General features: G+C 36.9%; 1 protein-coding gene across 2 annotated transcripts; it reads left to right on the top strand.

The window, feature by feature from the left end:
* Positions 1-10,040: 10,040 nt before the first annotated feature.
* LOC117409036 (cilia- and flagella-associated protein 95-like) lies at positions 10,041-20,512 on the top strand. Of its 2 annotated transcripts, none has more exons than XM_058996583.1 (6): positions 10,041-10,679; positions 11,311-11,422; positions 11,748-11,869; positions 12,866-12,934; positions 13,792-13,852; positions 20,303-20,512. In XM_058996583.1, the coding sequence occupies exons 1-6, from the start codon at positions 10,594-10,596 to the stop codon at positions 20,429-20,431; spliced, it is 579 nt and encodes a 192-aa protein (XP_058852566.1). In that variant the 5' UTR covers positions 10,041-10,593; the 3' UTR covers positions 20,432-20,512. The 2 variants fall into 2 exon arrangements, with proteins under 2 accessions (XP_058852566.1, XP_033870448.2); XM_034014557.3 differs by having other exon boundaries at positions 10,048-10,679; positions 20,255-20,512.
* The last annotated feature ends 5,013 nt before the right edge of the window (positions 20,513-25,525 follow it).

Raw genomic sequence — 25,525 nt, 5'->3', positions numbered from 1 at the left:
CGGGTTGGCGGGTTGGCGGGTTGGCGGGTTTGCGGGGCGGGGCGGGGCGGGGCGGGGCGGGGCGGGGGGGGGGGGGGGTCGGTTCTTAGACACAAGCAAACATGAACCAAAGTAATGTAAGTTAGGCCTAGTTAAACGCCTATTAAGTTAATGATCGGTTTGCATGTCGCCCTAACACAGAACAAATCACTTCAAAGTAGTAATCTGTCGTGAAGTACAAGATCAACCTTATGTACCAAATTGCATATTAAGACACATATTGCTTTTTAAGTTTTTATTAAACTTACAATAAAATTGATAAATTGTATGCCTATTGTCACTGATGTCGGCATACTTTTTTTTTTTTTATCAGTACACGCTTTTTTTATAACATTTTTTCTATTGTCCACATATTAGTGATTAATTATAGTACATTCATTCTGGTATGTACTAGCCTTAAAATAATAAAATATGGTACTTATATAACCACAACATGCACCCGGAACTACAAAACATGCCTGTACAAAACTTCAACTCCCAGAAGTCACTGCAACACAACAGCGCCAAACAGAAAAATCCACACAAGCAGGCATGAGCCAGAGCCACAGCTGCAGGAGATACTGTAAGATTTGCTTTTTTAAAACTTCTTACCACATTTTAATAATAAAGACGTTTATTTAATAAATATGTGTATTTAAACGTTTTTGATGTGGAATTTGGAATCTGTAATCACAGGGGTTGCTATCCCCATGTTTGTGGCTTTTCTGAATGAAGAAATCAGTATTTTTTTTTAAAAGCACTATTGTAGCACCTGCACAATACTTTTAAATTAGTAAATATTATTGATTTAGCTGGTCATTTGATCTAGATCTAACCCTTAGTCAGTAATTGCTTAGACTTGACCTGTCATAGGTCTTTAAACCTGTTTTGTATATTTTTTTCTTGCAGAAAGAAAACATTAAGCAGTAGAACATCCAATGCAGTGGGCATGTAAGTACTGCACATTTTGTGCTGAGAAAAGAAGGCACTTATTAAAGCACTATAGATTAAAACATGGAAGCTACACCCAAATATCTCCAATCCCATGTGTACATAAGGAATGCTTGTGCACATTTAAGTCTTTTAATGCCCTTAAAGTGCACTTATCAACTTGGCACACTCAAGATGTTGGGCAAGCAATCAAAACCACTAAATTAGCATTTCACTGTCAGCTTTGTGACTTTGTAGAGCCTTGTACTGATGCTGAGTTTTTCACCCACTTGCGTAAACATCTGAAGCTGCAGTAAATGGTTTGTTGCCCCTATCAAGGCTGTAATTTTCAAAGCAATGTTTGCTCAACATTTGCTGCTCGTAAATGTAAAGAGCATAGCATGCATGATAGGATGGAGTTCAAGTCTAAAATTGTTTCAGATATTGTTCTCTTAAATGAAAATGTCCAACCTGATGATGCTATCCCTGTAGGTCTAAATGATGACATTGAACTTGAGGTACCAGAAAGCGAATATAGAGAAGATTTGCAAGACTTAGAGGGCCAGTTGGAACATAACATGGCTGCGCTGTTTCTGAAAATGCAGACAATTCTCCACATATCAGAAAATGCTTTGCAAGAAGTTATCCAACAGATCAACCAGATATATTTGCTGTCTCAGCCAATAATACATAGCACAACCCACAGAATACTTAATCAGCATTGCGGTGAGGTTGACGGCTCTGTTGTGAGTGACGTAGTCAGTGCAGTCACTGAGAATAGTGTTTTCTTGAAATTCACTACTAAAGAGGGATCCTTGTCCACTGCTAGCAAGAGAGCATGTTATGTGTTGCAAGAATTCCCTGTTGCAATGCCAGTTGAGCTTGACATTGACAAGAACAAGCAAACTGTTGCTTATGTCCCTATACTTAAAATGCTGCAGGCAATGTTAAGCAATGGGGACGTTTTGGATAAGGCCCTGTCACCACAGACAAGTCTGTTACAGGGATATAGCTCTTACAGAGATGGTTCCCACTTTAAAGAGAATGCGCTCTTGATGGAAGAAGAGTTTAGGATAGCACTTGGCTTGTATATAGATGATTTTGAGGTGGCAAACCCATTGGGCACATCGAAGAAAAAACACAAGATGTGTTTGCTGTTTACTGGGTACTAAATAATCTGCATTAGAAATATCGCTCCTCTCTCCATTCTATTCAGCTTGCCCTCCTTTGCAAGAGCACCACAGTCAGAGCATGGTTATGTCAAGGTTCTCCATCCTCTCATTCGGGACCTTGTGTCTCTTGAGCAACAAGGTGTATATATAGAACAGTTGGGAGCCAGCGTTAAGGGCACTGTATTGTATGTCGCAGCAGATAATTTGGCTGCCCACTCATTGGTAGGGTTCTTTGAGAGCTTCACAGTTGATCAGATTTGTAGATTCTGTATGGCTCAGCGGGAGGAAATACAAGAGAAGGAGGTAGTTTCAGGCCTCTATCAACTGAGAACGCTAGAAACTCATGACAGACATGTGCAGGAGGTTGAGAAGGATCCTACCTTGTCCAGACGGTATGGTGTGAAAAGAAGCTGTACCCTTGGTGACAACTTGAAACAATTTCATGTTGTGGACGGTTTTCCACCAGACATATTACATGATCTTCTGGAAGGGGTTGTCCCTTTTGAATTGTCCCTCTGTCTGCAGGATTTGATTGCAAAGAAATGTGTCTCACTTGAGTCCTTGAATAAGGCAATCAAACAGTTTCCCTACATGTTCTCAGCTAAAACTGACCAACCACAAATCATTTCAAAGACATTTTCCTCTAAGGCAACAATTGGAGGAAATGGTCACGAAATTGGACGCTCCTCAGACTACTTCCATTGCTGATTGGTCATAATATCCCTGAGGGAGACTCAACTTGGGAAGTTTTGATGATCCTAAAAGATATAGTGGAACTGGCAGTGTCATCATGCTTTACAGAGGAGTCAATCCACTTTTTAGATTGCAAGATTTCAGAGCATAGACATTTATTTCAGAGAGTTTTTCCCAACTCAAAACTTCGCCCAAAACACCATTACATTGAACATTACCCTCAGTTAATCAAACCATTTGGCCCACTAGCTGATGTCTGGACAATGCGTTTTGAGGGAAAACATAAATTCTTTAAGAAAATTATCCATGCAACTCAAAACTTCAAGAACGTCACTCTTACTTTGGCAGTTAGGCACCAGAAGATGATGGCCTTTCATTTAGCATCCATTTCATTTTTCAAGCCACCTGTGGAAATTCACAAAGTGAAGTCTGTTATGGTTGCATCTTTTCCTGATAATGTGCAGGATTGTCTATATCAGAGAAATGGCCAGCAAAGCACAATCCTTGTTGCATCATCGATCTGTGTCGATGGCGTTAAATACACTGAAGATATGGCCGTTTCAGTTGGTTCATGCTCAGGGCTCCCAGATTTTAGACAGATTGCACAGATTGTGGTGATCAATACTGACGTTATGTTTGTCTGCAGACTCATGACCTCATGGTATAATGAGCATCTACGAGCTTATGAGCTTTGTAGCAGCCATGTGAGCACTCTCTCAGTCACCCAGTTGTCTGAATTGAATGATATTGCCACCCTCTCAGCCTACAGGGTTAGAGGCAAACTGCTTGTTACACTGAAGCGTTACATATTGTGCTGAATAACATGGTATGGACATTGAAAGGGGTGGAATCCTAAAATATGTTTTTTCTTATTTTTTTATAGAGCCAGTCCTCAGTATGGATCAACGACTTGTATTGAGAGTGGTAATCAATGAGGAAGATATACGGAAGTTAACATTGAGTGGGAAACCAGACTCCGTTGAAGCATTGCAAGTGCAGCTGAAGGAAAAGCTAGCGCTGCTGTACAACTTCAATCTACAATATGAAGATCCTGACTTCAACAATGAACTTTGCAATCTCACTGACATATCGGACTTGCCTGAAAAAGCTGCCTTGAAAATCATTCCTCATTTGACCCCACTTTCAACACCTGGTACATCAACACCTGGAACGTCCAATACTGAGATTCTGTCAACCAGTAGCTCATCACCACTGCCAAGAAGAGATCAGTGGCCTGAGACTTTTGAGATCCCTATTTTCTCAGTTGATATTGAGTACAGACTTAGGGAGGAAAATCTGGCATATATGAAAAGATGGGACATTCATAGTCCCATCAAGAGATATGAAGCATGCAATACTTGAAAAGCTTGCTGAATCAATGTACAGTTTTAAGGCTTATCCTCTGGATGAAGACTTCGTTGTTGTCAACAAGCACCCCTGCCTCAAAGAACCAGGCTCTCCCACAGGATGGTATGGCTGGAAGAACAGCCTTAAATTCAAGATGGGCAACTATCGGACAAAACTTTGAAAGGCAGGATGCCTGGACGTAGCAATCAATGGAGGTAAAAGAGGTAAATATTTCCCAGAGGGAGAATCCGCAACCAAGAACATTAAAAGACCAAAGAGATCAGAAGCAAATTTTCTCCCAAACTTTCCAGAAGGGCAGGATGAAACAAGCCTTGAAATGGATAGAGAGGCCCTTGTTGAGGAAATGAAAAAAAGGCAACCCAATAGGACTCTCATCTCACAGAAGATGGACCAAACATTCCCGCTACGCAGGCGAGAGATAGCGGAGACGGGGCCTCCTGTCCAGAAAATGGTAGAGCGGTGGCCGGCCCTTTTTACTGAGTCAGGTGAGCGTGTATTGGTAATAAACTCAAATGTATTAAATATTGACATTTTTCAGTTGTCTCTATATTATTGTTTATATTTTCCTTGCTATTTCAGGTGTTTGCCGAATTCAATAGGATTGCCTGTAAAAACCTCCAGAGGGACTTCTTTGAGGCACTGGACCGTTACACCCCACGTTTTATCCACATCTTCAAGTCCAAAACAGGAAGTGTAGGGAGGATGTTAGCAGAGTTATTGGAGCAAATTTCAGGGGTATGTCATTCAAGGGCAAGTTCACATTCAGTGCACTGAAAGAGATTTGCATCAGTGTTCATGTTGCATTTTTGGTAGCTAATTATCTCGGTTCATACCAGGAAAGCTGTCATGTTATAACTTTTCAGCTGAAATGGTTTGTCCTCTGAATATAACATATACATGTGTATACAGCTGCTTATGCCTTGTAAGTCTGGCCCCTAATCATTTGTTTCTTTCTCCTTCCCTGTTAGACATCAGATGTAACTGCAAAGCGCTCAGTTGTTCTTCGAGGGATTCCCATCCTTCTGGGTGATGACTGCAGTGAATTTTACAGGGCATGCTTTGTAAGTACCTGTAAATTCCCATCTTCTGTCTACTACAGTGCCATCCAAAAGTATTGGGACTGTGGAGTGACATTTTTTTAATATATTTTTGCTGTACACACAAGGAATTTGAAGTTACAATGAAAAGATGAATATGAGGTAAACGTACCAAATGTCACCTTTAATTTAATGGCATTCTTATGTATATATGTTTTACCAACTTGGAATAATAGCTCTTAGTGTTCCACCCCCCAGTTTTCAATGGGACAGTATAAATCTTACTAAGTGGTCGCATATGCCTTGCATGCATTAACTGCCAGAGCCTGCAACCCACTGACAACTCTTGGTATCTTCATTTCAGATGCTTTGCCAGGCTTTTACTGCAGCCATGTTCAGTTGTTTCTTGTATTGGGGTGTTTCTGACTCTAGCCTCCTCTTCATTAAGTGAAATTTATGCTCAAATGGATATAAATTGTCTTATTGACCTGGCCTGTCTAAAATATTCCATACTTAATCTGCTTTTAAGGCGTAAGACACTGTGCCCAGTCAGAATACCGGCTTCTGTGTTGTTCATGTTATCCTAATTGGCCTCTCATGGCTATAATGTTGTTTCATTGCAGGATTACAATGGCAATGAGGACTTTGTGCACATTCCAGTCGGACTGTTGACTGTCATATGCGCTACACCTGGATTACCCCAACTGCATGAAAAACACATTTAACTTTATTCAACAAGTGATTATGGAGTTGGGACAGAAAACTCTAAAGCTGAAACTGCAAAGTCTCAAAACCAACTACTTGCCTAAGGAAGAACATTTTGTGCTGACTTCAAAGCATGTTATTGTTTCTCGTTTTGGGGTTTCCTTTGTCATTTTTATACTTCCTTTGACATTTTTGACAAATCTATGCCTGTGTCAACTTAAATGTACATTTACTGAGTCCAAGCTCAACAATTTTTTGGAATGAAAGTCATATTTTCACGTTAGTTTAAGTTGATACTTTTCTTCATTTGCAAAGTTTCCAGCAGCACTTTACTCGCTGCAGTGGTTTAGTTCCACACTTTTCAAAGAGCCTGTTTTGAGAAGAAAAATGGCACGAAAGTGACAAGCATGGTTAATCTGTTCGCTAAGCGTTACAAAAAGGTTTAAAACCTGACATTATTTTAGTGCCAATACATGTTTCTTTTTTCTACTGTTTCTACTAAATGTGTTTTCTTGTTGTATATAGATTATTTTAGAGACCAGGCACTTTACCTCCATATTGAGTTGAGGTTAAACACATACAGTGGATTGCATAAGTATTCACCCCCCTTGGACTTTTCCACATTTTATCGTGTTACAACCTGGAATTAAAATGGATTTAATTAGTTTTTGCCACCGATCAACACAAAAAAAGTCCATAATGTCAAACTGAAAAACAAAATCTACAAATTGTTCTAAATTAATTACAAATATAAAACAGAAAATACTTGATTGCATAAGTATTCACCCCCTTTGCTATGACACACCTAAATAAGCTCTGGTGCAACCAATTGTCACTAGAAGTCAAATCATTAGTTGAATGGAGTCCACCTGGGTGCAATTAAGGTGTTTCACATGATTTCAGGTTAAATACACCTGTCTCTTTTTTTGTTTTATTTTTCAGTTGCAATCCACTGTATTTGAAAGAAGGAACCAAGTTACTTTTTCAATTCCGTACTTAAATTGCTTAGTGACACTTATCTTTCTATATATCAATTGCACTTTATTTGTAGTTTCTATGATCATATTATGGCATTACTCCTTCAAACAAGTAATAGATAACTTACTGTACGTGAATAGCATTACAAAAAGATTTGAAACCTGGCGTTTTTTTGTGCTAATCCATCAGTTCATTTGTTTCTTTGCAGGCTTGAAAATAGAAATACTTGGCGACTCATGATCTGTTGATTAACATTGAATGTGTTTTTTTTCCCCTGCTTATTCAATATTCAAAGGACATGTAACTTTGCAAAATAAATATGCTGTTAAATGTTATCGAACCATATCTATCTCGTTCTTGATTCCCTGCAGGAACTCTGTTTTAATTTCAAGTGTTTGATATTGAATGTTTTACGATATGCTTTATTTTAGAGGTAAATCAAAGTCTAATAATAATTACTTGTGTAGGAATGGCAGTATTATGTAGTACTGGTAATTACGTTTTACAAGTAGTATGCACTCAGTTATTTCAAGGCAATGAGTTTGCATGGTTTGATCAAGTTATTATGACAAATGATGGAGTGAGTAGAACTTAAAATGGTGAAGTGAGTAGAACTAAAGAAAGTGGAGTCTTTTTACTCGACAGAGGCTAGTTAATGGAGCTTATGGTTTTGAGTTATCATTACTAACAGTGAGTCAGAAGCTAGTTAACAGAACTTGTGTTTTTGAGTAGACTTTACTGAGTAAGTGTGGTGTAATCAGAATAGGAAAGTTATTCAAACTTATCATCTGAAGTAATATTACCTTGAGCCTATTAAGTTCCTTCACTTGATTGTTTCAAGGCAATGAGTTTGCATGATTTTTTCAAGTAAAGGCAACTAATTAGATTTTACAGTGTAGGTACCTCTTATTCCTTTTAAATCCAAACCATCTCCCCACCTCGTTCTGTTCTTTTTATTTTGGATTAATTCTGTGCTGGAGGCAGATGTTCCACATTAGGGTTGGGTTCTCTTCAATTCAACTGTAGCTGTAAGCAATAACTTCCACTGTAGTGCAACTACCCCGAACCCAACCAAAACCTGTCCAAACCTTTCGGTCTCCTATTGGACAACAGGAGACAAGATTTGAATGACTCGTAGGGACCCTTTTGTTCTTAGGTGACCTTTCAATAAACAAACCAAATACATTCTTGAACTTTCCAATTGCTCCTGTAACTACATATAATAAAGACATTTTAAATAAATAAAGACAAGTTACACTGTTTTATTGTGTGTTTTCACATGTGGACTTGAATTGATATAGAACATTTTTAACAGTAAATATATTTTTTCCTTCATAATTAACATTATTTACATACATATTAAGCAAATGGAGGGGGGACATGTGCAGGGGGAATACGGCTTATCTATATGCAATGGCTTAGCAGGTAAGAACACAACTACATTGCAACTGTACTTTCAGTTTATATATTCTGAAGGGAAAATAAACTGAAAAAGCAGTTTTGATCAAAATACGTACAATTTATTTTATAACAAAATGAAAAGTACTGGCTGCACTACATTGGAAGTTATTGCCTACAGCTACAGTTGAATTGAAGAGCACCCAACCCACATAGAACTGAGCTTTCTCAATGCTACACAATGGAGATATAAAGCGGAATGCTAGTGTTGCAGCACAGCCCGCTCTCCTGAGCTGGGTCAGCAATGCCCTATTGCCCTATTCTGCCTATTATTATTATTAGGGGGACAATCCTCAGAAAATAAATTATTTCCCTACTTCAGATGTGTCCAGAGCTTTCTAGGACTATCACCTCATAACTGTTAATGGTTAATTGTTTGGAGCGGTCAACCATTCTTAGTCAGTTCCTCCTTCAACAACCTTCTTGTTCTGCTTAGAAAAGGTTGTCTCTTGAAGGTATAGTGAAGCTCGGTGTCATCTCATTTTGTTAGAATTACATATATACACATTAAAATAATTCATAAACCCTCATACCAATACTCATGTTTTATCCTGTGCCCTTCCATTTATTTAGGATTTGTACTGAGAAATAAGTGGCCCACGGATATTTATCCCTTCCCAGATTCTGCTCACAGGACTGTGGAATGCAGCACATGAATCTGTGAATATAGATCCTGGTATTACACCTACACTGCCACCCTGGATCTGTATTCATAGTGTACTTGTAAATCTATAGTATGTAAATAATAATTGTAAATATTTATTTCATAAAGTTAAATAAACATGGTACTTGTTGAGGGGGTGCCCCTGGTCTGATACAGATAAAAAAGTGGCAGAGCATGATTAAACACAAGGCTAATTATTATTATAATTATTATTAACTTTGATAAATCAATTTGGATATTAACTTCAAAAACTGAACAAGAAGCTGGGATGCGAATAAGAAAACTGAGAGAATAGACTAGAATAAGAAGTCAACTTCAGCTTCCTATCTTTATTGTGTATACCTAGATGCTATCCCAGCATGTAAATGAAATGAGAAGTGGGACACGTAATTCTTCCTTTTATTTGCTAAGATTAGGCAGATCTAGGTTGTGTGAATCAGTTGGTATTGTTGTAATGGGCATAAACACAGATAATTGAATGGCAAAGTAGCAGAGGCAAATGATAGCTAAAATACGCTTTTATTAAAACAAATTTTCGACAGTTTACTGTATTAATTTGCATAACAAGAACCAAAAAGTATTAGCCATTTACGTGATTTCGAACAATCAATGGTCTATCTTTTGTTTTAATTGTTACCCCCGTAGATACACACGATGGAAGCAAACTAAACGCCGTATAAACGCATGATTCAAAGTTTTGTTAATGTTGTGCTCATATTCTTTTAATTTCAGCGAGCATTCTATCGAAAAGATGGTGCTTATGTTATGAACTGTATTGTGTTTGAACTTTATTAATTATGCTTTCATGTGCCGTTTACAGTTTGCTTCTATCATGTGTACATCCAAAGCCAAAGGTATTAAACTTGAAAGTTAACAGTCGAGCTTTTAATTAACAGCGCTACTTCCTATGGGTGGGATCAGTTAGTGTGCATGAGATTGGATCCATGAGCCTGGATGCATGAGATGGGGCGCGTGTATTGATCTGTAGAGCTCTTGTTTTCCATTAGATGAGTTGTTGTCTGCTTGTTGGTTGCTGCTGTAAACAGCTTTCCAAAATGTTTAATCCAGTGTGTCAGTCTCGTTCCTGGGTATAACCCGACAACGGTGCTTTAAGTGCCACCGGTTTGCTGCAATATTTAAAGTTTAGCCATACTGCTAATCACTCTGCAAAGGTTAGATTGAGAAACGTGAGAATTTGCGGAGCGATATCGAATTTGAACAATAAATGCTTTGTCTTGGTGATAATGGAGCGTCCATAGCAACCACATTTACGAAGCCATAAAATACAGTTTAACCATTAATGACATAATCAAATATAATTCAACATGAATACAAATTATAGGTGTGATGGATAGATTCAAATTAAACGAAACGAGTTATAAAAATTGATAAATTCAAGCACTATCTTGTGAGCGGATGTGTACAGTGAATAGTTGACAGGTGCTTGTTGATTACTTTTTTCTGGAATACAGTCGAAAGAACGCGCAGATCAGTTTAGGAAAGTTGCTTCTGAAAGAGAGAAAATAAATATAGGTTTACTCTAATTCGAAAATATTATAAAAAGTAAAACATGACTTTAGTTAATGAACAAAAAGGATCGCTTTTACTACGGTCAGATCACATGGATTACAGCAGACCTACTCTGGTTTCAAACTGGTAAGCTTTTTTTTACTTGCATTTCATTTAAAATATGTATTCCACAACTGGAATTTTTAGTAATAAATTGTATAATTTCCTTAACACTAAGTTTTTCTTTACATGTAGTTAAGTAAAAACGCAAACGCAAGACATTTAAAATATTTTTATGAACACCACGAACAACAGAGAGAGAGCGTGAGAGAGAGAGAGATATTTCTATTGTTCATTTGTAAATAGTGCACTGTCATGAGATGTTATCCAAAATTACTTGTATAGACTATTGTGTTAGAGAAAAAAAAAAGTATTTGACAGTTTCCAACACTTTCAACAAATACAGAAAAAACCCTCACATTGAACTAATTTCAACAGTAATGTTTGTAACATTTACACAGTTAATTAACTCCTAACATTTTGTCAGCAATGCTACTTTAAAGGACAAAATGAAGTATAAAAAAGATCTTGCATGTTGTTCACCTTTCAAGCATCTCTAATACTAAAGCTGTAGATTTTTGTTTTGTTTTTTACAAACATGTCTTTTTTTTTTTACTTACAGTATCACGTTGATGGTCTTATTGAAATATTTCCTAATTTTATATTAAGAGAAAAGTCACATTTTTCTTTTTCTTTTTTTTTTTAAATGTCTTAAAAGGCACAAGAACCGAGAAGCCGAACCGAAAGACTACGATGTCACAGCACATCCTACAGGAGAGAAAGATTTACACCAGTCTACTTACAAACATTTTGCAAATGCTTTAGATTATGTAGGTATAACTTTTCAGAATGTAATCTACCCTTCAACAAATATTGTGGCATTGGGAGGGTAGTATATGTTTTTTTGTTTTTTTTATAGTTCTGGTTTGCTCAAAATTCGTTAACAGGTCAATTTTTTTTTCAATGGGCACCCGTCCTTACGTAGACGATCCCTTATTGAATATCAACATACGAGTGTATAGAGTGATTGTAGATTGCCAATGTAATCAATAGGAGTGTAGTAAAGGTGTGCTTCCGTATGAAAGCACAACCCCCTATGCCTAGCCAGTGTAAATTGGATTATTTTTGTTTTCAATCTTTATTATTTCTTTTTAGAGCTGGGATACCACAACTAAGGACCTACAGTCTCAATTCCATTTAAAGAAATATTACAAAGTTAAAGAGACCCCCAAACCAATGCTAAATGCAGACAACTTTCATATGGCAAACTTCAACAGGTAATGTTTGCAATATTTTTCCAAATGCTAGTTATGTTAGTAATGAGTAAACCATACATACCTGAAGCATTACAACATTCTCCTTTTTCTTTTATGTTTGTTGTCAATCTCTTTAAGTGCCTCAGTATAGCAATATCTATGTTAACCTCTTAAGGTACACAAGGAATTGCATGCTTGTTCAGTTTCTTCTTTAAATACATTTGAGAGTGATACAAGTATCATGAGGAAAGTGACAATTGGATGATCAGATCCATCCTTTTCTGTAAATAATAAACCCTGTTTTGTGCACCCATTGCAAAAATAAGAAAGTTAGCATCATTTTTATTTGTGGGACACATACAGTATGTCCCTTTTACCTTAAAGGGATGACAGTTAAAAAGCATGCCTGAGTGTTCTGCCATTCAGCTCAGACATGCTGGACACTGTCTTTGATGACTATGCTGTTACAATGACTTTACTCCCCTTCCTTTGTAAGTAAATACATTCCAGATAAAAATCATTATCTTCACAACATATAATGTAACACTTGTGCAGGGAAACATTAGGCATTAGAAAGAGCTTTTAGAATTGAGGTTCTTCTGCACATTTGCAAGTAGCATAAATGCACTCAGCCATGAGTGTTATGAACTTTTGTATGTGGATTGTGGATATTTTAAATAATTATAATAAAACATGCCAAGGAAGACATGGAGATGTTGACAACCCATACAGATTTACATGGAAAGTCATTAAAGCATATATTTTCTAACAGTGCAGTATAGTATTCATTTAACAGATTTCTTGCATTCTGTGTCCTTGATTATAATGGATTTGTTAAAGCTGGTTTAAAAATGCCAATAACATGCAGATATGTTCATGATTTCCAGTTCATAATTCCCACAATTACTATTTGTGAAATGAAAAGGACAGATCAAGCAGAACATTAATTGTTTCATATTTATTAGATTGTTTCTTGGTACTCACATGTTAACTTATAATTGCTTATTTTGCCTCCAGGGAAACATGCTGGCCTAAAACTGGTTTTGAAGCAGTATTACCAAGTCATCACCCAGATCACTGCAAGATGTAAGCAATAATTATTTCTAGTTGTGTGCATTACAGTATAGCCTACTGTATATACTGTATGTGTGAATGGATGGGTGGATGTGTAAAATAAGGAAATAAAGAAGATAACACAACCAAATAAGTGAGCACACACAAACACAGACACTGTCCATGCAATGTCCAGCAGACATACATGTCAGCTAGCATTCGTCTACATGGAAGCTTTTACCATGTTGATTTTGAAAAATTAAATTGGGGTAGGAGTGCAGAACATCTTGTTCTTTGTAAAATAAATCTTCAAAAACAGTGGTAGCTAAATTGGGTCACATAAGATTAAATCACTGTGTGGAAAAAATTAGGTTTTCCTAAGTCTCAGCTGCAGCCATTTCTGAAACAGTGCCAGGCTGTTAAAGCAGTCTGGGAAGAGATCCATCCAAAAATGATGACATCAGCAGCTGTCAGTGTCAGAACAGAGGGGTTTCTCCTGCTCAATGGCCCTGATTCTGATCCAGATCAGTTCTAGAAAACATGATATAATGAATTATAAATTATAAATTCAACTGAATAAAAATGGGGAAAAAAAGTGGTTTATTGAAACGTGTTAGCCGTAACAATATTTACTAATTGATACAAGATGGCTTTCTAAGAGGCATGGTTGTATAATCACTGGCAGAGCTCTGTCTGTATGGCTGACAAGTTTACCTGATCATTTTTTTTATTTTAATCAGCTGCAAGCTTTCTTTTTTCAGATTATAGAACCTGGCCCTTATTAAAGTTCACTGTGCTATAGGCACTGCAAAAACAGAAACTTAAAGTTAAAGCTTTGTGAATAGCACACAAAATGGTATGCATTTATTTGATCTATTTTTATCTTTCAGAGATATGACCACAACATATTCCATCGAATACCAATCACCATACTATTGCAGGACACCACCTGTAAGTACTGGAGCTGCTTTTTCAAGTTATTTGTTTGTATTCTTACGCCTAAATTATAACCTTGGACACATCCTTGGTGTTATACCAATCATACATGCAGGGCAGACTACATTTGCAACTCACCCTAGCTAGGAAAACATCCAGTGGTAAACCATTATGCATTTACTGACAGCTGTTCCAAAACAGAAGGAAATGAAATCATGAAATTAAATTAAAAAATAGATCCATGTTGACTCAAGTTTTTCTGCTAGTACTTATTTTTAGGGGCTTTTTCTGGTATTTGCATGTTGCTAGAAGGAGTCCTGGTTTATTGAGCTAAACTAAAACTTCTTACTGCTGTCTGTGTTTCATTTAAGTTATGATCTCTAATGTAAGCAGCATTCTGGAAAGCAGAAGAATAGAAATATAATCTGCCAGTTTACAAACTACTACGATAGGCTACTTTGTGTATGTGATGCCTTCCCATTGGTAGATGAAGTAAACCTTAAAAGTGGAGGGAAAAGGCTGGGGATTGTTTTTTTTTTCCTGGTAATTGTTGCCATGTGTTTAATATAAAATGTAAATGTAATTCCTCCACTCACATATTCTGAAAAGTGGACAAAATACCTAAATAAGTTTTGAGCCTTAAGGAGCGCTCACTTCAAGTGTTTTTGAATTACATAAGGGAATACAAAATAAAATATGCTGCTTTATACATTATTTCAAAGATATAATATAACAGTTTTTTTTACTTCTCCAAATAAGCTAAATTATGTCTGTCCATCCACCTGTTAACAAATTCTTGTTTGCATGATTTGAGCAAGACCTCAAACTATTTTTCATGTTCACAGGAAATCTGTTTGCTAGATGTCTTATCAGTAATTTAAGCTATGTTCACAGATTTGGTAGCAAAACCTTGAACAAATTTACACCTGTGTGGTAACCTCCTAATGCTGTAAGTAAAGCAGACATTGAATCCTTGATTGACATTGTAACAAACAGGCTCCATGGGTGGAGGACACTTGTGTTCCAATAATAAAACTACTTATGGGGAATATAAGCAAACTGATCTAGTTGCAGAGAAGGCTATCACAAGAAAAATGCAGAAAACAAACACCAAAAATAAGTGCAAATCTAAAGCAGTTAGTATTGTTTCATAGAAATGAAATAGCATCTTCATATTAGATTAAAAAGGTGGATTTATAGTTAACGATTATTATGAAGAACTAACAGGATTACACTTAAGGCCATTGCACACTGGATCCGTTTCGTCATTTAGCATCCGTCACCCGAAAAAGTCGTGTGTCAGTCCATTTGCACACCAGATGTGTTAATATCGTACTTCAGAGAGCTGATGTGCAGTAGAGGCTTTGTAGTAAATATACCTAGTTTCAGTATTTTAATAAAAAATAAATACAAATCTGTTGTACATATCTTTGAACACACAAAAAAATGTTAAATGTAGTATAAATTTAATGATCAACAAACTCTGATGGAAGTTAAAACGTTTGCTAATTATTACGTTTCTACTAGATCAGCGGTCCTCAAAGGAATTAAATTGGACATAAATTGATCTTACTTGACTGTTTGCGGGCAGGCTGACTATTGCATAGGCTGTATTATTGAATTGAATTGTGGTTTGTCAAACTTGTACTTTACTTGAACAAAAGTTATTGTATTTCTTGCTCTTATTGTATTACTTGTATTGTAACGCTTGAAATGTTTTTTCTTATGATTGTAAGTCGCCCTGGATAAGGGCGTCTGCTAAGAAATAAATAATAATAATAATAATAATAATAATAATATCCTTCCCGCGACATATACTGTATGTATGTATGTATGTATGTATGTATGTATGTATGTATGTATGTGTGTATATATATATATATATATATATATATATATATATATATATAGAGAAAAATAATACATTTTACCCAGAGTTTTAGTGGGAGTTATTCTTGTCTCAGACAGTTTATGAGTGCTGCGCTTATTCTTTAAATAATGTAGGCTATATACGCAATGCAAATATTTGTAAATAGCATGTTTACACAGATAATCATCGGTAAACTAAAATAAGAGGATAGATAGCGTCTCGCTTTGTTTCAATTTGGCAACATTCCGTTTAAAGATCACTCATAAAGATCGTTGGTAACCAGATCTACTACGGCGTTTCCCTTATCTGTTGAAATGAAAAAATATATATAGAGAAAATTAAATTCTAAACACTGAAATGTATTTTCAATAACAGTCGGCGAAATTCAGTGCTTAGCCGGCATATTAACAACCCGCCTCTGCTCACGACAGCTGTCAGATCTTTCACTTTCCCATTGGTCACTTGCCAATTTTGCTTATGATTGGACAGCTGCATTAAACTCAGATATTTGACTCTCCTATTGGTTAAACTTACTGTCAGTACCTGCAACTGAAAGAGACACAGTTTATGCCCGACCCAGCTAATTTATGTGTGGGCTACCGCATAGAAAATGCAGATAGTCAATTGGTTGATCGTATCGCAGAAGCCCTTCAGGAAAAACAAAAAAAACAAAACGTCGAGTACGTACAAGCACAGCATAAGCGAGCAACACTGTCAACAGACTGCTGTGATGCTTTTGTTGGACAACGCGTTTAAAGCTTTATTTATTTTCCCACGCTACGACCCGCCAGAAATGTGTTAATGACCCATAATTTATGAACAGCTGCCGCGGGCACGATGGCCTGGCTTCGCGGGCACCACTTTGAGGACCACTGTACTAGATCTACAATAATGTTGTTACTCAATACACACAAATATATATATATATATATATATATATATATATATATATATATATATATATATATATATATATTACACAACACAGTTGTCAAACCTTATGACCAATATTTAATTTTTCACGCTCCTGTAATAAATATATCTAAAAGTTGGGAAGCTAGCAATGAGCTACCAAAAATACTTTACAACAATAACCTTCTACTACTGTATGTGTATGGAGCCAGAAATGCCATCACTTTCATGTACTGCCCCTCTTTTCTGACTGTTAAGCCCTGACTGCTCTTGGTTGCCCTGTCACGCTTCTTTCTCTGATGTGTGTCTCCATGTTAGGCCATTGTTCCTTTACTTCCTCGACCCACGTGTTTATGTATGCTATCAGTTCATAATTTCATGTTGTATAATGCATATCATTCATGCCTAAGTCCACGGCAATGTCTTTCCATATGTTTTCTTTTTGTTCAAAGTCTTTGTAATCTTTGTTGGATTTATTATAAAGTAAGTTTTGTTTGGCAACACACACAATTAGATTTTCCATTTTGTTCAGGCAAGAATCCATGTCATTTTTAATGTTTTTAACGCACGTCAAATCGGATCAAAACAAACTTGTTTCGATTCCAAAATTGACAGATCACCGTCGTAGACAATTCCAGACTTGGTGTGCAAGGTGCAATAGGGAATGCACATGATCGTTTTTTTCTGCTTAGATGCACGTTAAATTCAGATGCATTATCGGATCCAGTGTGCAATGGCCTTATATCAGAAGAGCATCTACATGATGGAATTCACTGGACTATAACACAGACTATAACGTAAATATACCAATGTCTAAGACCAAATAACTATCTAAAAAACATTTGCAAAGGCAATTAACTTTTTCATTTCCGATGATCATGCTATTTGAAGTGGAATCAGGCAGTGTAATTAAATCATTTAATTTATGCTAAGACTGATGACAATGTGGGGTAGATATAAAAAAGGCCAACAAGATTCTCGGATATATTGTGAGAAGTGTTGAATTTAAATCAAGAGAAATCATGTTAGAACTTTACAATGCATTAGTAAGACCTCACCTATAATATAGTGTTCAGTTCTGGTCACCTCGTTACAAAAATAATTGAATCTATTCAGTCTTGAACAAAGAAGACTACGCGGCGATCTGATTCAAACATTCAAAATCCTAAAAGGTATAGGCAATGTCGACCCAGGGGACTTTTTTGACCTGAAAAAAGAAACAAGGACCAGGGGTCACAAATGGAGATTAGGTAAAGGGGCATTCGGAACAGAAAATAGGAGGCACTTTTTTACACAGAGAATTGTGAGGGTCTGGAACCAACTCCCCAGTAATGTTGTTGAAGCTGACACCCTGGGATCCTTCAAGAAGCTGCTTGATGAGATTCTGGGATCAATAAGCTACTAACAACCAAACGAGCAAGATGGGCTGAATGGCCTTGTAGCAGGGCGGTAGAAAAGCCCTGCTGTTTAAGCATATTGTTTGTTTATTTTTAGAACAAGGTCTCCACCTCCGCCCCTGTGTTATTTTGTATTTATTTATTGTTTTATATTTGTGTGTAAATGACGGAGAACCGCCGTGCGTTTTGTTTTGCAGCGTGGATGGGAAGCCCCATCCACATTATAAAACTCATGCAGAAGGTGGCCATCTCCCGAATTAGTTAAGTGACTAATTTGTTGCTAATCGGGAGATGGTCACCTGTATAAATACCTGCAGCTCTCTGCACTCGGGGTGGGTGTTCGGAAGTGGAGAACGGGAGAGCGAGAGGCGAGAGAGATAGTTAAAAAGAAGATAAGGATCCATGAAGGCTACTGCCCAGCCGGACCGTTATTCATTATTTGTGTTCGGGATTTATTTTTGTTTACTTGTTTTATTTCTGCTCTGCGAGCAAGTGTTTATTTTTGTTTAAATATTTTATTTTTGGTTGTCTTTAAATAAAACGGTGCACGCGCCACTGCACCATACCTTCTGTTTTTGTTGTGCCGGCTTCTGGTCTGAGTCACCACCCAGCCACCCTGTCACAGGCCTCCTCTCATTTTTAAACTTTTTAAAATATATCCTCCCATCTCATAACAACTTAACAGACAAAATATCTGCTTGGGTGGTCCCTGCAGAACAGCTTCATGAGCATTGTATAAATTAAAGCTTTCTCCTTTATCATAAAAAACATTCCTATACTTATACTATACTAAAAAAATCCCCCAAATTACTGTAGGCTACTCCAGCTAACCATTTCCATACAAAAAAACCATAAATCTGCTGCTCTGCACACAACACAGCATCTCAAACAAGCTTGTGAAATAAGTTGTTTTTAATGTACTGTTTAAAGTATACTGGAATATTTATATTGTTAGAATACGTTACTGTACTTGTTTTCTAAAATGTAACCACATACTGACATTTGCTATTATAATGCAATTTTGCTTTTTTGTTTTTCATTTGATGGTTGTAGGCTAAAGTGTTTACTCCAGATTCATTTTTAATTAAGGCCTCTTTTATTTTTTTTAGAGAAACGCCATGATAATGAAACAACATGACAAATAAATAAATAATAATAATAAAAAAAACTTGTTCCTTCACCCATGTAATAAAACTATCTTGTAGAGGAATGCACCAATAGCTACCACCGTCTGAATGGGCCTCCCATGTGTAAATGTTTATGAGGCAAATAATATCATCATATGGTGTTCATATCTCTGCTACAGTATTAATGCCATCAACCACTCTGAATTCTGGTGGATATGGTTCTATGTTGAACTGAGGTATGAAAAAACAAAAAACGAATGACAATGGTTTTAAATAACCTGCAGTTTATGTGCATTCCCCATGTCATGCTTTTAGAAGAACTATATTATGACAGGATGGCAAAGGGTTAGTCAAGAACACAAAACAATATTTATGTCCGGCTGGGCATTCTCCTTCACAGACCAAAGCAAAATTATATAGCACACAGTAACACTCACCTAACTCCTTTCCAGAAACACCCCCCCAAACAAAGGATTTTCTCCCCTTTATATCCCATGAATTTGGCAGGGATAGGAATTAACCCCATCCCTGCCAACCACCACCACCAACACCAACACACAAACAAAACACTATTTACAAACAGGTATAGCATGTATTATGCATTTCTCTGTATTTAAAGTATTATGGATTTTCTTGTTACTACATCTTGTAAAGTGCTTTGTGATGGTGGTTCACTATGAAAGGCGCTATATAAAATAAATATTGATTGATTGATTGATTGATATATAGATAGATAGACTGACTATATATATATATATATATATATATATATATATATATATATATATATATATATATATATATGTATCTATACATGTTTAACATAAACAAAACATCACAAACATGCAAACATATTTAAACAGAACTGTACCATAAATATTTAATGCAAACTATCAGTAATAATAAACATACAGTATATTTATATCTTATTATGGAGTTAATAACCTAGTGTAGTCAGGGCCCACAGGGTTTAGATTAAGACTTGCTTCATCAGTGTAAGGCGCTGCACCTATTATAGTAAAGCTAACTAGCCTGTCTTTGAAGGTGAAACAGGATGCTGCTTTTAAAATACACTGTACATATCAAAGCTACATCTGTTTTTCTCTGAAAGCCTGAGCCACCTGACTACTCTCGTGCTTACAAGAGATGCCACTCCCAGTTCACAGACACAGCCGACTGTCGTAGAAATGGCAGAAACACTTGGCAGGATGAGAGCGGAGTTTACGCCAACAGAGGCATAAAGAGCAAAGTCTTCCAGCCCAGAAGTCCAATAACGCCACATGAGTAATTATCTCATTAAAAGATGTACCTCTGTTTCTACTGTTGTTACATTTATTAAAAGTGTAATTCTAAAAATAATTAACTTGTGCCTGGTTATGTTTGTTTGTTTGTTTGTTTGTTTTTTTTAATTTAGTCGTCGCCAATTCTTTTACCCCGGTTTTCTCCCCAATTTAGTATGCCCAGTTATATCTGTGTCCTCAGCTCACCGCTCACAACCCCCCCGCCGACTCGGGAAACGGCGGCTGGAACCTGCGTCCTCAGATACGTGCTCCTGCCAAGCCGTCATTTTTCGCACTGCAGATCCACAGCAATGCCACCAGACCTATAGTGCCGGAGGACAACACAGATCTGGCGGCTCCACTGCAGAGCCACAGGCGCCCTATCGGCCACAGGGGTCCCTGATGCGCGGTGAGCCGTGGATTCCCCTGCCAACCTAAGCCCTCCCTACCCGGGCAGCGCTCAGCCAATTGTGCGCCACCCCCCTAGGAACTCCTGGTCACGGTCGGCTGGATTCGAACCTGTGATCTCCAGGCTATAGGGCACATCCTGCAGTCCACGCGGAGCGCGTTTACTGGATGCGCCACTCGGGAGCCCCTCATGTTTGTTTGTTTTTACGAAAATGTGATTCTTATGACTTGATTGATTTGAAAATATGTTTATGTTTTTATTATAGGGGGGGAACAAAGCCTTCCCCCCAAAACCATGAATAAATCTATGAACATAATCATTTGAGCTCACATTGGTGTGATTTGTCACGTTAGACAAACACACTCCTAGTTTACCATGGTGTGGCAGGATGACAGAGGTTTGAGGCTCAGAGACAGTGGAAGGGGCAAAATAATGATCTTTATTCAACAAAAAAATAATCAAATAAACAGGCACAAGGGCCAACAAAAAGGTTCAAACAAAATACAGAAATGTAGGCTGGGCATTAGCCTTCACTACAGTTTCTTTCTCCAAAACTAAACAGCACAGCACAGCACACCAACAAACAAACTCACCCAAAACTCCTCTCCCACAAAGGGTTTCACCTGCCCTTTTATAGTCTGTGGCTGGAGCCCAATTAACTAATAATTAACAATTAAACACTTAAGGCTCCAGCCACATTCTCACATGTATTTTACAGGGAGGAATTTACCCCCCTCCCTGCCAATCCAAAACAAAACAAGAATCACAAAAACATAATGAAAACAGTAAAAACAACAACAATAACAAAACACAAATTTATAGGGGCGAGCGGCACCCCATCACACATGATCTTTTTTGGTGAAAATGCAGTACAATAAAATTCTTACATTTATTTAAACAAGTAACAAATGTCTCAAAAGTTTAAGGATTGTCTGTGCTTAAGGTGTTTGTTACTAGATTAACAGTGGTGTGGTTTTCCTTTCACAAAATTGGAGCAAATTAAAACTTATTGATCAGACTTGACCTTTATGTTCCATATGTAACAATATTACTGTGCTGATAAAACACACAAGAGAAGTCAAGATCACATCTATAGAAAAAGATCCTGTTTCCTCTCGAATTAATGTTGCTTGAATGATTGTGAACTGAATAAGGTAATTGAGACAACACCTGACCTCTGTTATCCACAATACAGCTATGGCCAAATGTTTTGTATGAAAAGATGTGCGAGAGCCTCTCCAGTTTTAATATTGCATTTATCACTTCCAGTTCCAAATCTCTAGAACGTTATTTCCTGTCAACTAAATCAGAAAAATGACTTGTTTCTCTTTTTATATGGCATTTTGATAAATCCTTCAGAAAATTTCAATATGTTGTCAAAATGTCAGGATGTTAACAATGAAAAGAAAAATTACAGGTACGCTATTTAAACAGTTGTAGTAACACATGGGGACTAACGGCAACAAAAATGTTTTCTGAATCAGGCCCAAGTGCTCAGATCTGACCAAATTATTTTTTAGTGTTTGACAAGAGTTATGATGTCCATCCATATCACACAGTCAGTAATGCTTAAGAAAGTTATTGGCATCATGCCTGGACCTTTGTAAATAAACTGAAAGAGACCATCCATACAGGTTGCCCGAGAGATTAAATAACGTGGATTTATGTACAGACGTTGATATTTTTAGAGAAGAAGAACGCCACAAAACAAAAGCTGCACAATAATCTAAACAGTAAATGCAGGCTGTTAGCAGACTTTATCAACAAGATCTGTTTACACAGGCATTGAACATGATTAATTGCTTGACTAGGGCAACAAAAGCTGTAAACAAAAAACAACAACATGATTTTGTTTGGATATTTTATTTAAAAAATATGGGCTCTGTCATAACTTGTGGTAGGAACTTTCTATATTTATCTTTCAAAATTGGATTGGGCTCCACCTAAATACTTCAACATATGTAATTAATGTCAATAATAACTGTGTAGACTTTCCCTTCTCCAGCTTTAAAACAAATGAAGCAATCTGGCTAAAGCTAAGAAGTGATGGATTGGAATACTGTATCTTGGACTGGGGTGGCTTACATGTGGTGCTCTTTATGCAACAGTTGTTTGCTGATGTCATTGGCAGACTGTATCTTAATTATTGACTTCCAGACTTCCATCTTGGAACACTATTACTGTCTATGTTGTGCTATAAGTTGCCTTCCTGTTTCTAAAATTAGGTGTGACATATAGTCAGGATGACACGTGCATTTTACAAATATCATCTTGGTAACCATAGTTACTGATTCTTTCCCACTGCTGTCCATTTAGAAAGAAGATGAAAGTACCATATGCCAATAAAATGTATCAAATGTGCCCCCATGGAAACTGACACAGTGACATGTTCTGTTTCACTACCCACATTGTGTTAATTATGTTTTATAAAATCTGCATGTGCTATTTCTGAATATTCTTTCAGTGTAAAATGTTCCTTTGTGCTGGACTGGCATTTCCAGTGCTGGAATATGCGTTTGTAAAGGTTCACCTCATGCGTTTGTAAAGGTTCACCTCATGAACTGCATGAATGCCTCAGCACACATCTGAATCTGAAAAACAATACTAGCATTTTTTTGCATTGCTGATTGGGTCATTCCTTTAAATCCCACTCTAGTCATGTGGAATGCTATGCAGCATACTGTGATATTCTCATTGTTACCAGAGATTAGAAAAAAAAAAAACACAGAATAGACTATGATCTGATTTATCTGAACTTGAGTTTCGCTGTGTCTCAATGGGGGATGGGGGTGTGTGTGGAGTCAGTCGTATTGGGGGGAGTCAATAAGTGTGCTGAATTCGCATCTGAATGTTACCAATCTGAACCTTTTTGTAATACCACAATAGAAGGGTTTTATATTGTTTACATTTAAATTATTTTACATTAATGAATGAACTGCAACATTGTGTGGTATACGTTTGATATTAGTATGACAATATCAGGAATTCATATAATTTACAATAGATCAGCCAAAGTGTCTTTTAAGAGTGAGAGACAGCAGTATCTAGTGATCTGCCACTTTGCAAAAGATTCATTTAGCTTTGCTGCAATACACTGCTGTCCACTAGATGGTGGTGGTGCTTCGCTTAGAGATATAAAGACATTGATCTGGCCTACAATTTAGATATCTGTGGCAGACAACTAAAATTGAAGAGCTTCTCACAGCACCTTACCACAAACGCATTAAAAAAAAAACCACAAACACAAAAAACGTATTTGCGTAATTGCAATAAGAACCACTAAGATTGAATACAAAACTTCATAAAAGGGTAAATAAAACAAAGAAAATATGACTCAACTGTATAAATGGGTAATTGTATGTAAAAATAATGTGATATCTGTAAAATGTGAAATAATGTATAATGTGATATGTTGTAACAATTGTAAGTCGCCCTGGATAAGGGCGTCTGCTAAGAAATAAATAATAATAATAATAATAATAATAATAATGACTCCCATAATTGTTTATTCTTAATTTTATATAGGTGTTTTTCTCATTTTAGAGGGAAAGATGTTTGTTGAATATAGTATGCACAGTACTTACCTAGACTATTATTAAAGAACCTGTGGCGGAGTGTCCCGCCCCTATTTATTATTATTTGTATTTTTGTTTGCGGCGCGGATAAAAGCGCAGCGTCTTTTGTTATTGTTTTTTATATATTTATAATTTAAAAACCCTGTGAGGATGCATGACTGATCAGCTACTGATTATTTAACTAGCTGACAGTCATGCATCCTTACCAAACGCGTGCAGACTGTGGCCGAGGGGTAATAAGATAATTAACAGCCAGTTAACCCCTCGGCCAGGGTATAAGAACCTGCAGCTGTCCGGGCTGCGGGGCTGGGTGTACAGAGAGGAGGTATGGGGAGATAGAGAGAATTTAACAATTGCTAAAACGTGCTAGATTAGCCAGCATGATACTTACTTGTTTATCTGTCTGATTCGTTTGGCCCTCGTGCCCTTTGTTTTGTTGATTGTTTAAATCTTTTGTTTTGTTTATTTATTTATTAAATACGCTGAGTGCAGTAGCATTCAGCTTCACCCGCCCATCCACTGTTTTGATTCAGTTACTTCCTGGTCCGTGACGTCACCACACCTCACCACTGCAAGCCAGCCTGCCACAGAACCCAACAACAATCTACACAGAACAGTTTCACGATTGGCTTTCCAACTGATTGCCCTTGAGCCATACAGTATATGGCTCAATAAACAACAAAACTTGTATTTTTAATGTAATTGCAGCTAACAAAATAGTTTCATAGAGTTTCTCCACCATGGATATCCATTCATAGGTCTCAAATGTGCAGTTTCAAAAGGGAAACATGTGTTAACAAACATACATTTTAATTTTAAAACATGCTATCTGGTTCTAAGGTAGGATAAAAAAAATAATCACTGTTTGCAAGTCATGTTTTTAGACAGTATTGCACTTTCTGGGTCATTTTATCTGGAGGGTGAAATGGTCCCCTCCCCTTTCACTGGCTTCTTTCCTGTCAATAACAAAACAGCTGCTTCCACTTTTGACTGACATGCTTTCAGCCAGCCAACATGCTTTGATGCATATGACACTGCAGGGGTGAAATGAACAAGGAAGTTATGAAGTAACAGACTTCCTGGAAGGCAAGCAAACTGGAAAACTTTAACTTTGTTAG

Source organism: Acipenser ruthenus, chromosome 2 (genome assembly GCF_902713425.1).
Source record: "Acipenser ruthenus chromosome 2, fAciRut3.2 maternal haplotype, whole genome shotgun sequence".
In the NCBI taxonomy this organism is placed as follows: domain Eukaryota; kingdom Metazoa; phylum Chordata; class Actinopteri; order Acipenseriformes; family Acipenseridae; genus Acipenser; species Acipenser ruthenus.
This window is presented reverse-complemented; position numbering and strand designations above follow the sequence as displayed.